The sequence below is a fragment of the Sceloporus undulatus genome, chromosome 6, assembly GCF_019175285.1.
Source record: "Sceloporus undulatus isolate JIND9_A2432 ecotype Alabama chromosome 6, SceUnd_v1.1, whole genome shotgun sequence".
NCBI lineage: Eukaryota > Metazoa > Chordata > Lepidosauria > Squamata > Phrynosomatidae > Sceloporus > Sceloporus undulatus.
Window position 1 is genome coordinate 18501107 of NC_056527.1, and position 14391 is coordinate 18515497.

Genomic DNA, 14391 nt, shown 5'->3' on the forward strand with positions numbered 1-14391 from the left:
AGTAAGTTCTAAACAATGCTATCCCAGATTTTCAGAGCAGCAGTTACCATGGCATAATCACTGGTGAATCGGTGCTAAAACGTTTAGGAAGTGTGTGTGTGTGTGTGTGTGTGTGTGAGAGAGAGAGAGAGAGAGAGAGAGAGAGAGAGAAAGCCTGGTGCGCTTCATAAATCTCAGGGAATTTGTCGGCTCCCCTCCTGTGTCCCTGAATCATTCAGAGAGAAGCAAATTCCTCTGAACAGAAACTTTGCATTGAGAGGAATTTGCCTTTCCCGGAACGATTCAGGGACACCGGAGGGGAGCCGGCGATTTTCTGACATTTAGGAAGTATGGCAGGCTTTCATACACACACTTCCTAAATGTTATAGCTACGTTTTTCTATCACTTAAGTGCTGGTTTGAAAATCTCCATTAATTCCTCACATCATAGCACTGTACCCTTGACAGAATCCTACAGCCGCTTCTGAAAAACAAAACATCAAAATCTTCTATAAATATAAATAATTAAATGCTGGTCTTGCAGTGGACTTGTGAATATGATTTTAATGAGAGCTTATAGAAGTAATGCCATAAACTCCACCTTGATGTGGCTAGGCAGTAATGGTTAAAGATGTAAACTAACTAGATACTGAATTAACTAGATTTTGTTTGAAACAAAAACCTGGTTAATAGTGCTCTCTGGGAAGAATTAACCATACATAAAATTAGAGCTATGAGTTTGCAAGATCTGGGCAGAGCTGTTGACAACTGGGAGAACTGAAGGTCTCTTATTAGAGTTACCATAAGTCAAAATCAACCTGACTGCAATTAACAATAATAGTGTCAGTGCTCATGTAAGTCTTAACCATTGTTTGGGCTTTCCAGGGGGGTTTCATGGGAGAGGGAAGGACTGTGAAGAACATAATCCTGAATCCTACATCATGACTGCTTTAAACCAAAGTTGAATAACTGTACACTAGATCATGGAAATCCAACATGGTATAGTGGTTTGAGCATTGGACTGCTACTCTGGAGACCAGGGTTCATATCCCTACTCAGCCATGGAAACTCACTGGATGACTTGTGGCAAGTCACACACTCAGCCTCAGAGAAAGGCAAAGGCAAACTCCCTCTAGACAAATCTTGCCAGGAAAACTTTGTGATCGGTTCAGCTTAGGGTTGTCATAAGTCAAAAATGACTCAAAGGCACACAACAATACTAGATCATGAGTGTTACTCCCCTGCTTATGGCATGCAAGTAGCTGGAGAAGCAAATCAGTGGAAGAGACAATGTTTTAGTATCTTTTTTTGTAAGGCAGCCAAGCATAAATATATCTCTGCTTCTTACCCACTCCTGACTTTTCATGGTATTTTGACTAGAGACACCCTACTGGGCAAGGGCCTTTGAAAGCCACTACCTAGCCTGAAGGGGTTTGGGGAAAGTGGGACAAAATGCAATTTTTGTTTGTGTAACAAAGCCAGCAGAAAGGCTGCCCAGATTCTAATAAAAATACAAAGGTTCTTTCTCCTTATAATCAGAAACACAGAATGATTGTACATACTCTTCTCCCTCACCACCTCCACCACTACCAAATGAAAGCCACTGACCTTATTAGATCCAGTGTAAAAAACCAAACTAAACCATAATATGATTTATAACAGGGTGGATATTTATTGATATATCCATGTTCAATGTGTGTTTTAAGAGGGGAATCTGGTGATGCTTATGAAAGCAAATTGCTTGATTTGGAAAAAAGTTAGAAACTACATTTGAAATTACATTGTGCTTCATTTTATTTGATTTTATGTTTCTCCTTTCTTCCTACATCCACCTCTCAAAAATACTAAACAAAACTGTTTTTTGAAGGATCCTGTCCTGACAAGCTGTCAGTCTGTGAAGGAGGTCTAAGCCATCTGCTAGATGGCTTTAAAGCATAGGAGAGTGCCGGTTCACTCGAGGAAATGTGCGATACAGCTAAACTACAACATGGGTTGTTGTTTTTGTTTTCCACGCGAAGAGGGATGGAGTCCGACAAGGCTCTGTGGGAGACAGTGTAAAATGGCACAGAAAGTTGGTCATTAAGCAGTGCTGTCAGTTGAAATTATTGTGGTCCAGGGTGAAAAGTTCTAGCTCATTTGATGCCCAGCCAGGGCCAGGCCTCTGGCAAGTTGTTATTGTCCCCCCATGCTGTTAAATGGACCTTCGGCACTGATTTTTTCCTCTCCTTCTTTCCATGTAGTTGGAGTCACCTGGGAGTCCCCCGGGGCCAGAGCTGCCTATTGAGACAATGCTGGACGACAGGGAACGTAGGATTTCCCATTCGCTGTACAGTGGGATTGAAGGCCTCAGTGATTCGCCCACCAGGAATGCTGCCTTGAGCAGGATAATGGGTAAGTCAAGCAGACTCGGCTAATCCTGTGTTGTTTATCATCTGTTTTTGTGGTTTTTGTAGATGGGCATTTGATACATTATATGTGGGCAGCAGGGTACATGAAAATTGTAGCAACTGGTTTTAAAAGCTTACTCTTTTTTCCTCTCTTCTCATTCAGCATACAGAGTTTCTTTTTTAAACATGAATCAATACATTGATCAAATTAAGTCTTGGATCGCAGAGCAGGTGATAGCCACAGGAACCTTTTAAAATGTTATACTGTGTATGTGTGTGTGTTGGAAATGAATGCTTTATACTGGTCAATGAGGGCCTGCCAGGTGTAGCTTCATTAAATGTAGAGTCAATGAATGTTATGATTAAGGATGTATCACTTATGTTTCTGCATTGATTTCGCCTCCCCATAAAAAAAAAGGCTCATGTGAACCTTGTCCAATTTATGCTTAGTGTGGTATTTTGGGGGGGGGGGGGTGTTTTGGGTTTTTTCAGCTTTAAATGCCTTGTGGGCCACAGGTTTAAAATCATGTAGCTAATTTTATGCATCCTTTGTTTGGATTCAGTGCTCTGCTGTCTGCATGGCCCCCAGTGGATAATGAGGTTATTAGTACTTGCTCTGTAGCAATTCATAGTTGTTGGGTTTTCTCTCTTGTCTACTAACAGTGCTAGTTAATAAAGACTTGCTTTGTCACAGAAGCAGCTGGCTTTATCAAATAACTCATAATGGGATTTAGACCATGCAGACTTACAATTTTTAAAACATGGAATGATTTCTGATTGCCATAATATTCAGCATAACAAATTATATGTATTTCTAAATTAATTTCAAGCCTGAAACTCAAAATGTAGCTGCTATGATGCTCTGTTTCCAGGCACTGACAAAGAATTTATGGACAAAGATATCCATGTATTGGTTTTGGAAATCTTTCTCTAAGTTTGCACAAAGCAGCACTACACTGCTAATGTCTTTGTTTAACTGCAGGGAAAATTAATTTCTTTCCCTTCAAATTCCTTCCCCTCCCTTCAAATTGGAACTCCACTGACATTAAATGCACAATATGTGCAAGAAGCACAAGGGAGCTCTGGTGTGGTTCTCCCTTACCTATTTGCAATTTTCATTCATGTACTCCATATCTCAGGCATGTGGCTTTGAGCTTTAATAGGTGGCTAGTGCTTTTAACAAATGAATAAGATCCCAGTGTGCAAGTTTCTCTTTGCGACATGGATATCATCTTGCTTCCCTTCATCTTCACCTTTTTCATGTCCAAAAGGTAACAGGAGTAGGGACTAACCTTCTGTACAACTCAAAGCACATGAAATATTCCAACAGTTTCCAATGGGGGTGAATTCTATATTACTTTCATAACATTTCTCATAAACAAAATTGAACAGTTGGTAATGGAATTAGGAAGAAATGTTACCTAATGACTGTGCTTCCATGTGTACCAGCCCTCTCAAATCTCATGCACCTCAGATGTGTTGGGCTGCAGCTCCCATAACCCCTGGGCCAGCTATACAAAGGAAACTTCGGCCTGTTACAGACTGCCAAAATAAAGCTGCTTCGGGTTTCTTTGGAGGTATGCTATTTAAATGATGCATGGATCCTAAGAGTCTGGAGGTCGCACCAAAGCCACACTCCCTTCCTAAGCACTGGAGTGCAGCTTTGGTGCAGCTTCCGGATTCTTAGCATGCATGCAACATTTAAACAGCATACCTCCAAAGAGACCCGAAGCAGCTTTATTTTGGCAGTCTGTAACAGGCCTTCAAGTACATTGGTTTGAACCCAGATTTGTGTGTTCTGATCGTGGACCCATCAAAATCAAATTTCAAGGGACCTTGCTATGTCTGGATTGAATCTATTTATTGCAGGGTTTCCCAACCTGGGATGTCTTCACCCCCAGGCTGTGCAAGATGGAATTTCAGAGGGTGCGACAGAGAGTGGTTTGTATCTTTGAGGGATGAGTCACAAGTCATCAGTCAGCCAACTCCTAGTGTGCTTTGAGAAGTGCTAGTAGGTAGTTGTGTTGCATAGATAATAGTCTCATATGCCGCCTTGAGTCTCTGTACTGGGTGGAGGAAGGTAGGATATAAATAAATAGAATAATAATAATGCTAATATTGAATCAAAAGGAAGTAATTTTGCAATTTATAATATTTTGCAATTTTTCTGAATCAGTTATAATCTACTTGCTCAATTTAGTTTGGCATTTTGTGCACTAAATTAAAAACTTAATGTTTTTAAAGTTCAATTTCTTCACTCTCACTATTTTATATGTGTATCCTAACCACAAATGATGACAAGACACCACAAAAAGTGGGACATTCAAGAAAAATGTAGGGCATTACAAAATAAAAGTTGATACACTAATTTATATAGAAATGCATGCTTCTTAGTCATGCTCAAAATGGAGGGCATTTTGGAATTCCTCCTGAACAGAAGACTGAAATGTAGGACATGTCCTTGAAAAGGAGGATATTTGGTCACCCTGCCCATAAGAATCTCCCACATGTTCTCAGAAGGTGAAACTTCCCTGTTGTTATTTGGTAGCTGGAACTGTGTTTCTTACTTATGTGTATATAAATAGAAAAAGAACCCCAATTTGTTTGCTTTTGCCACTTGCCCAGACTAGCCAAAAAAGATGTATCTTCACCATCTGAATCACAGCAACCTGAAGTCTGCCAGTTCTTTTAATCTCTACACAGTAATTGAGCTTATAATGAAAAGTGATAGATACACATGTAGTGAAGCGGTTAAATGTTTTCAAAAAGTGGAATATTTTCTCAACTAATTTGAGTGTTAGGATGAGGTTAATTCAAAATTTAATATTTCAGTGTGGCTATTTATTTATTTTTGAATGATGCTACCTACAGTAATTTGATTTCAAGGTTAAACAATAGACAGCAATTGTGTGTCCATCTTCCTGAAAGATCGCATTCTTCTGTTCTAATGGACACTTGTACATTGATAGACACTTCAGTTTTCCAAGACCTACCTTTCTTCAATTAAAAGTTAGTGTATCACTTTAAATTATCTAATTTATATAAAATAAAATTATATAGTTTATCACGTATTTCTCCTTGTCATTCTCCCCTATCTGGTGTCTATCTGGTGTATGCTTTTACAACCCTCACCTTACTCCACCAGCATCGGGCTGGCCAAACTGGCTGGAAATAATGGAGGAGGGATTGCAGGAACTACAGGACTGTTGCACTAATTTCCCTTGCAAGCAAAGCGACTTCTTGGTTGCCTCCCTGCTGCATATCAGCCTGTAAATGGCTGTGAGGTGAGGGTGGGGACTAGAATACTTAAAAGATGGTAGGGGGAGTGAGGAACAAGATCTATTCTGCTCCGGGATCTATTAATGATTAAAGCTACAGAAATCCTGGCCTGTATTCAAGCAGGCAATGCTAGCAAGGTATAAATAAATTAAATAAGTACTGATTCTTGAGCCTTGTGCTACATTTTTAATTATACAGGCATTAGTTCAAACATTTTCTTTCTTAGTAATAACCACTTGTGCATTCGAAGTGTAGGAAAATATAAGTTAATTGTGGCCAGAATGTTGTGCCGAGGGTTTGTGAAGTCATTTCCTTCTTCTCTGTATTTTGTTTTTACTTATTTCAGCAACCACATTCTCTACTGTAATCAGTGTCAATGTGAAACTTCACACTGCAGTAAGGTCTAACAAAAGGCTAGTCAACTTTAACCTTATAGTGAATTCTTCATATGAATCCTCAATGTTACAGAAAAAGCTTTGACATATGGGGGGAAAATTCTTTATTTCAACACAGACATGAAGGAAAAGGTGCACATGAGCAACCCAAGACTTCTAGATTTTCTTCTTCTCTGGAATAGTGTTAAGGAGTTGATCAAAAGCTTCCATTGTAGCTTTATTTATTTATTTATTTATTTATTTATTTATTTATTTATTTTTATCCTGCCTTTTTCCCAAAGTGGGATCCGAGGTAGGTAGCCAACGTATAAAACACATTAAAACAACAATTAAAATCGTAGAATTAAAATAAGAAATATTAAAAATTACAAATATAAAATTTAAAACATACAAAGTTAAAAATAGTAATCTAAAACCCCTCATCCCCCAATAAAACCAAGCCTGCCATATCTTAAAAGGCCTGTTTAAATAAAAATGTTTTTGCCTGCCGGCAAAATGCCAACAGTAAGGGGGCTAGCTTAGTCTCTCATGGAAGGAAGTTCCACAAGGTGGGAGCAGCCACTGAGAAGGCTCTCTCTTGTGTTCTCACCAGACAAGCCTGGGATGGTGGTGGGACAAAGAGAAAGCCTTCTCCTGAGGATCTTAGGGCTCCAGGTGGTTTGTTTGGGGAGATACAGTCTCTCAAATAGTCTGGACCTAAGCCGTGTAGGGCTTTTTAGGGCATGACCAGCACTTTGAATTGTGCTCAGAAATGAACCAGTAGCCAGTGAAGCTGTTTCACTGGATATAATGGGGCTCGTGCTGCGGGCGTGAGCGTGTGCCATTCTCCTTTTTGCCACGTGGCTTCAGCGTAAGCAGAAACATTGTGGCATTTGCCTGTATCTCTTTGAAATGCTTTAAGAGATGGTGGGAGTGAGGTGAGGCTCAGTGGGAAAAGAAAGGCGGGCCCCTCAATTTTTTAAAAAATCAAATTTCAAATTTCAAAATTTGAATTTTAAATTTTTAAAAATTGAATTTTTGTAAAAAATATTCTTTTGAAATTTTCTTTAAAAACATTTCATTTTAACCAAATCTTCACTGTGTATATGCAAATACATTTATGTTTTGCATATGATATTGTAATTTGAAGGTATAATTTTAATTTTGCTAGTTGTTTATGTCACAACTGTTAGCATTACATTCAGTAGTACATGGAAATTATGATTTAGGAATAACATTAGTGCAAAAAAGTATGACTAAGGACTCTGTATGGTGTGAATTAGGAGGAGGTCCATGAGGGAATGATACCATAAGTGACCGCACTGGGTGACACCAACCCTAGGGATGCCACTGCCTGTGGGTCTGCAGAACACAGGTTAAGAACCACGGATCTTAAGTGAAAATGGAAAGTGGACTCTGTTTAACTCAGGTCTGAGCCAGCCTCAAGATGTTTGCCTAAAAACGGAAGTAACTCATTACCAGCTCATTTCCCCCCTTCAATTAGGGGGGAGTTGCTCTATTACCACATGATGCGGTTCCACATAGTGAGTTATCTGGTTCAATGTATCTCAAGCTATCTGATATGGGGACTGGCAATTTTGGTTGCAGGGCCAGGTTTTAACTTGGCAGCAAACTAAGGCCAACACCAGCACCAGTCATGCCCCCCTTAAGAGGACATTTTCAAGCCAGTGTACAACAGTAGGCACTCTCCTGTATCTCTGCATAGTGCATTGGACCCATCTGTGGGACATAGAGGGGGCAGCATGTGCTCTGCTGAGTTATTTCTTTCCTCCAGTAGGGAAAGCTGGTTAAAAGTAAAATTCCTTATCTGAGCGTCTGTAGGGATGGCGTGCTAGTAGGAGGGTCTAGCAATTCTTCCTCATTGGTTCATTGTATTGACCTGAAGATTGTTCTCCTCCTATCCTACCCTGCCTTGCTCCCTCCCTTCTGATCTGCAGTAAAAGGAATGCATTTTCTTTTACATTTCAGTGCAACTACTAAAATGTCATCATTCATTCTTGTTGCAATATTAAGAAGTGCAGGAGAAAAAAGCTAGACATGCCACTGAATTACTTTTGCTTCTCAACCTTGGAGGCTTCATCTGCAAAATGCCATAAGGTTATACTGTTTCACATTCAGCTCTTTGGAGGCATTATTAACCACAGAGTTAACAATCTTGTAGGCATTATGTTTGGAAAAGAGTGTATTGCTAGGCTCAACATTAACCTGTCCATCAAAGAAGCTTTTGCTGGGTGAAGAATTAGCTGCTATGCAAACTTGAACACATTCATTTCAGATTGACAGTGATGGGCTTACGTGCCACGGAGCACTTTTTCTTCTAATCTGTTTTTCCAACTTTTCAGAAAAACTGACTTCTTTCTCACTGCTTTTAAGTTTTCCAAACTGTTTCTCTACTGATATGATCAAGGACTAGCAATTTTGGTTTCTGATTTTTAGTTAATAGAGCAAATATATAGCTGAAGCTAACTCAAAGATCTTTTCCTTTATTCTGTCTTTTATGTACACAATACTTTGCATAGGCGAATCTCTAGAAGGTATAACAAGATATGGTATATGCCTGTCCAAAATGCCATGCATAGTCCTGAGCACACAGTGCTGTTTGGGAGAATGATCCATAACTACCCTCTGTGTTAAATTCTTAAACTTCCCACTCTGTTTTGCTTATCTCTGAACTGACATTGAAAGCTGGTGTATCATAGACTAAGAGACACCACTACAAACAAGAAGGCCCCTGGGTTGGATCTTGCCTTTGCCCTGAAGAGGTAGCTGTAGGCAACATGTGAGCAGTATATAGAACAGTTCCATACAGTTCAGGTGGGCATGAAATGGTTCAAAAGAAGCATAAATATGGTGAAGATGCCTCTTAGTGGGGAATCAAGGCCTCCCTTGAGTGTTCTGAGGACTATGGCTAGTCCATGTTATACATTTTCTAGCATAATCTTTTCGGAAAATATTCATTTATAGGTGTTCCAGGCTACTAGCATTTCTACATTCTTTAGAGATTAGGCTAAGGGGGTTTTCACATCTTGCTAGAATTTATACTCAGCAGGTGGAGAGGTAAGACAAGGCATTTCCTTTGCTGTCGTGTACTCTTTACCCTAGCTCCTCAATGCATGAGGAAAGGTATACAAGACTGGGCCAAAGTCAGATTCTTGGAGTCCTGCTCTAGGAGCAGGATAAAGTAAATGTCAGTTTAGGCTAAGTGGGCCATGTGTTATATCTGACTAAGGTTCTGTTTGGAGACAAAGCTCTCAAATTTTGGCTTCCCATATCAGTGGAAGGATACCAAGCTTTTTCTGATGCAAACACCTACTGCATTCTTTAATTTTCAACAGTCTTCTTTTACACCAGTGTCCTGTTGTATTCACTGTATTATACAAATCTCTAAAAGTGACCCCGGGCTCCCAGATAAGAATGAAGGGGTATACTGAAATTAATGTGTTTGGAAATCATGATGGCATATAGATTATAATGATTGTGTAGAGTTTTATCTGTTCCATGTCCCATTTTGTGCAGGTAAATACCACCTCTCTCCAACTGTCAACATGCCTCCAGATGACATGGTCATTATAGAAGATGATAGACTGCCAGTACTACCTCCACATCTTTCAGATCAGTCATCTTCCAGTTCCCATGATGATGTGGGTTTTGCAACAGTGGATACAGGAGCCTGGAGTAAACCCACCATTAATGAATCTACAGAATGGTAAGGCCTGTGTCCACATGTTGCTTCTGTTTCTTTTGTTTATCAGATTCTTAATATGCTCTTAAGTTCTGTATTTTCGACCACTGAAAGAGGATTAGAACAATACATAGTTCTTCCTGAGCTGCTTGTTCCTATCTAGGAGAAACAGACGAGAAGAGATTTCTGGCTGAGGTTGCAGAACTTCTTTGATGGATCTAGGCTGCCAAGGATTCTTTGAATTTTTGGTTCTATGAACAACAATCTCACCATGGGGTATGGCGAAAGACTTTTGAAAGTGAAGGTAGTTGTAAAAGCAGTTTGTGATATGATATAGGGGAGGTCTATTGCCCAATTTAAAAAAAATTGATACAATTAGTGGAGGAGAGAGATTCAATTTTCAAAGGATTTGTTCCTTCCACTCTGAACCTTTGCAGATCCTTCCTTCTTCCAGGAAGGAAGTGGTTCAATGGAGTGGGTGGTTATGGAAGGCAAATTTGATTCTGTTATGGTATTCTAACTATGGCTCCCTGTGTCTAGTTATGTATATTTATCATGCTTTACTATCTTTCAGTAAAGATAGCAAAGTCTGTCTGGGTTTTATCCCCATACTGTATCTTTTGTGTTTGATAGTTCTATCTTTTTTCTTTTTCTGGGTGTTGATGTTTTACATAGCTTTCTACTGGCTAGTTTTAGATTTTTATCTACTCCTTTTATGTGTGGTGTTTAAACTGTCATTTTTTATTTTGTTGTTTGTTACATCTTAAAAGACCTTGACTTCTACCACAGCAGTTGTAGTATGGGCTGGCAGAACAGTATGTTCCATATCTGAAGCAGAGCTACTCTACAGAGTCACAGGCACTCCTACCTTCTGTTAACTCTCCCTCAGCTTTTAAAGAAAGCCATTTATCCAACACTTCTATAGTTGTTAAAAACACAAGGCAGTGGAGAGCATTTGGTAGAGTGGTTCTCAATGTACTTCTTCCTTTGAGGCCATAAACACCTCCCACGATCTTGCAAGCTTCCCATTTATGAACTAACATAAAGACTACATACAAAGAAAATATGTTGTTGTTAACTGCTATCAAGTTGACTTTGAATGAGAGACCTCTAAGTCACTAAGTCACCTTGTTATCAACAGCTCTGCTATCCACTGATAATGAGGTCTCCCTCTTTTCCTACTGCTTTCTACCTTACCAAGCATTATTGTCTTTTCTAGTGAGTCCTCTCTTCTCATGATATATTATAAAAGTACAGTCAGTCTTTGGTATCCTCCCCGCCCACAGATACCAACATCCGTGGATGCTCAAGTCCCATTGTCCCCAGTGGTGGTGCGGCCATGCAGCTGTGCCACCACTGGGAACAATGGGACTTCACCAGCCCCCACACAGGAATGCCTTCCTTTTCCCCTCACCTGCCACCACTGCTGCTTCCTCTTTCCCCCTCCCTCCTCTCAGCGGAGGCGGGCAGGTGGTTGAAGCCATGGGGCCACTCTCACTGCTTCTTCTTCTTCTGCCTCCTCTCCTTCTTCCTCCCACCTCTACCTCTTCCTCCCTCCCGACTCTCATCGGCAGGTGGGTGGCTGGTGGCATGGGACCATTGCTGCTGCTGCCATTAGCTCCTTTTCCTCCTCCTCCTCCTCTTCCTCCTCCCTCCTCTCCCTCCTTTCCTGCTGTCAGCAGGGACAGGTGGGCGGCTGGTGGCTTGGGACCCCCACCATTGTCACCGTTTCCTCTTCCTTCTCCTTTTCCTTCTCCTTCTCCTCTTCCTCCCCTCCCTCTTTCCCTTCTCTCAGCGGGGGCAGGCAGGTGGCTGGTGGCATGGGAACGCCACTGCTGCCATTGTTTCCTCCTCCTCCTTTTCCTTTTCTTCCTCTTCATCCTACCTCTTCCTCTCCCGGCTCGCACTGGGGGTGAGTGAGCGGCTGGAGGCATGAGGCCTCCTCCTCCCTCCCTCCTTCCTCTCAGTGGGGTGGGCAGGCGGCTGGTGGCATGGGACCACCACTGCCGCCACCACTGTGTCCTCTTCCCCCTCCCCCTCCTCTTCCTCCTCTGCCAGCCAGCGCCACCTCAACATGGGCTTGTCATCTACAGATAGTCATATCAATGGATGGCAAGTCCATGGATACTGAGGGCAGACTGTGTAACAGTCTCAGCATAATCATCTTGGCTTCTATGGAGACTCTTTGACTCGTTTACAGTGTGCCCGTGTCATACACAGGCACGCTTTACATGGCTTTCAGCATATGCTAAAAGCTGCACAGAGAGGAAGGCGTGGCACGTCCCATTAGGACTAATGGGGTGCGTGCCCATGTCGCATGTGTGCTGCCACCCACCGCACTGCCACGTACACGAGCCCCATTAATTTAAATGGGGCTTGAGCATATGTGTAATTTACTTTAGGTGGGTGAATCTGGAACGGATCCCCCACATAAAGCAAGGGCGCACTGTACTTGTCTTTTTGTCAGTCCGTGATTGTTGGGGCATGTAAAATCAGGATTCGACATGAAACTTGCAGAAGACATGCACGTGGAACAGGAACGCCACTGGAAGGTCTCTGTGGTGTAGCACTGTGCAGGCTGCAAAGAAAAAATTCTCCCACGCAGGAGCTACCAGCTGAATGAATAACTGCTGGATTGCTGAGTACTCACAAAGAGGACTTTAATCTTGGTTCTGATATTTACAATAGACTATCAAAGTGCTTCGCCAGACTCCTATATGCAGCCATCACAATACTGAGCATTCAGCTCACACTTTTATACATACATCCCCTCTTGGGGTTTTGAGTCACCCAGTTTTCTGTCTCCTGACAGCTGTGACTCTGCATAATTGAAGACTGCGAGTTTCACCTCCTGTCCCTCTATCATCAGCTTCCTGTGATGCAGGACTCTCCAAATGTTGAGTGATCATGTCTGCCACCTGAACTCAGGTTACCTTGTCACCTTTGTCTCAGTTCCAGGCTATAGTCACATCTCTGACATTTTCTGCCCAGAGTGCTCTGTACTCTGATAGTGATATATGCAGAGTATGTCTCAAGCACCACATTTTAAATGATTTAATTCTTGTTCTATCAGCTTTCTACACTATTCAGCTTTCACATTGTACATAGAAATTGGGAATGCAATGGCATGAACAGTCCTGGTTCTGGTATTCAGGTATATATATATTTACTCCTGAAGATCTTGTCTAGTTCATTTATAGCTGCCTTTCTAGTCTTAGAAAGACACATCCTTTCAAATATTTAAATATGGCTATCATGTCACCTCTTAACCTTAACCAGGCTAAACCCAGCCAGCTTCCTAAGCCATTCCTCATAGGGCATGGTTTCTAGACTTTTCAGCATTTCGGTCATCCTCCTCTGGACACATTCCAGGTTTTCCACATCCTTCTTGAACTGGTCTATTTCTAGACATTATACTCCTATTGATACAGCCTAGAATTCTGTTGATGAAGAATGTCACCTTGAAGAGAATTCCTTATCTTTAAATTATGAACTTCATTTGTGACCTGCACCTTGATGGAATGATGCCATTCCCTTCTCCTTTTGTCTCTTGTCGTCTTAGATTGTAAGAGTGAGGGCAGGCAAATGTCTAATTAACAATTTGTAAGCCACTCTAATAGCCTTTTGGCTGAAAAGCAGGATATAAATAAATAAATAAATAAAAACAATAATTATAAATTCTGGCACTCTAGCCACAGTGTTGTAAATTTGATCTTAGATGAGGGATCCAAGGTCCACTCAGCCTTCCATTTTTTTCGTTGGTTGGTAAAATGAGTACCCAGCTTTTTGGCGGCAATTGGCTTACACATTGTAAACTGGTTAGGGAGTGGTAGTTTACTGATAAGCTATTTGCTATTGCTGTTGCTTTTTCACATAACCTGCCCTATTACAAAATCTCTTCTTCATCAATAGTACTTTTTTTAGCAGTAAGAACATGAACAGTATTCACTCACTATATTTTAAGGCATGAAGAGAAACAAGGAACCTTGTCATCAGGAGAAGGAGTATAAAATATGAACTCATGAATTACCGTAAGAGCTCTTGGATGTTCCTGATATATTTTCTGCACAAAGACAGAACCCTGTTGATGAAGAATGTGACCTGCAAATAAGCAGCTTTTAAAAATATAGCATACATTTTTCCTTTGTTTAACCTCTTTAGGATGAATCTTTCCTAATTTATCTGTACTAATCCAAGAAAATAACATCAGTGTGTAAATTTTGTAATTATATTCAGCAATAAGCAAAGTAGAAGATGTACCTCTCTGTGGAACTGCCTGCTATGGATGTGGTGATAATTAACACAAGCAGGATGAAGTATGAGGATTTTCCAAGTCCCATGTTCTCCTGGGTCTGATAGAACTACAGCAGCAATATCTTAATAAGAATTAGCACCAGCAAGTCTCTCTTTGTTTAGATTTGCACGAGTCAGCTATTTTATATATGTGATGTGAGTTAGTGTTCAGTGACATTTCTCTTAACCTGTCTTAAAAATCCTTTTAATTGTTATCTTAAAAGCAGTTCCTTTCTCCATCTCCTTTTTCCGTTTCTTTTGCATGCTAAGCCTTTCCATTTCAAAGAAGGAAAACTGCAATTTCAGCCCTTCAAACACCCATCATTGTCTTTGTATAGAAGGCACTTTAAAGCTAAAAGTCTGAGATGCAAGGGTGA

The 14391-nt window shown here is 40.8% G+C and overlaps 1 protein-coding gene across 1 annotated transcript in view; it reads left to right on the forward strand.

Moving 5' to 3' along the window:
* The window catches only part of PARD3 (par-3 family cell polarity regulator), a 697528-nt gene that overhangs the window by 467928 nt on the left and 215209 nt on the right, over nucleotides 1-14391 (forward strand). Inside the window, 2 exon segments of the mRNA XM_042472372.1 lie at nucleotides 2219-2369; nucleotides 9556-9745. Coding sequence (XP_042328306.1) covers nucleotides 2219-2369; nucleotides 9556-9745 — 341 coding nt within the window.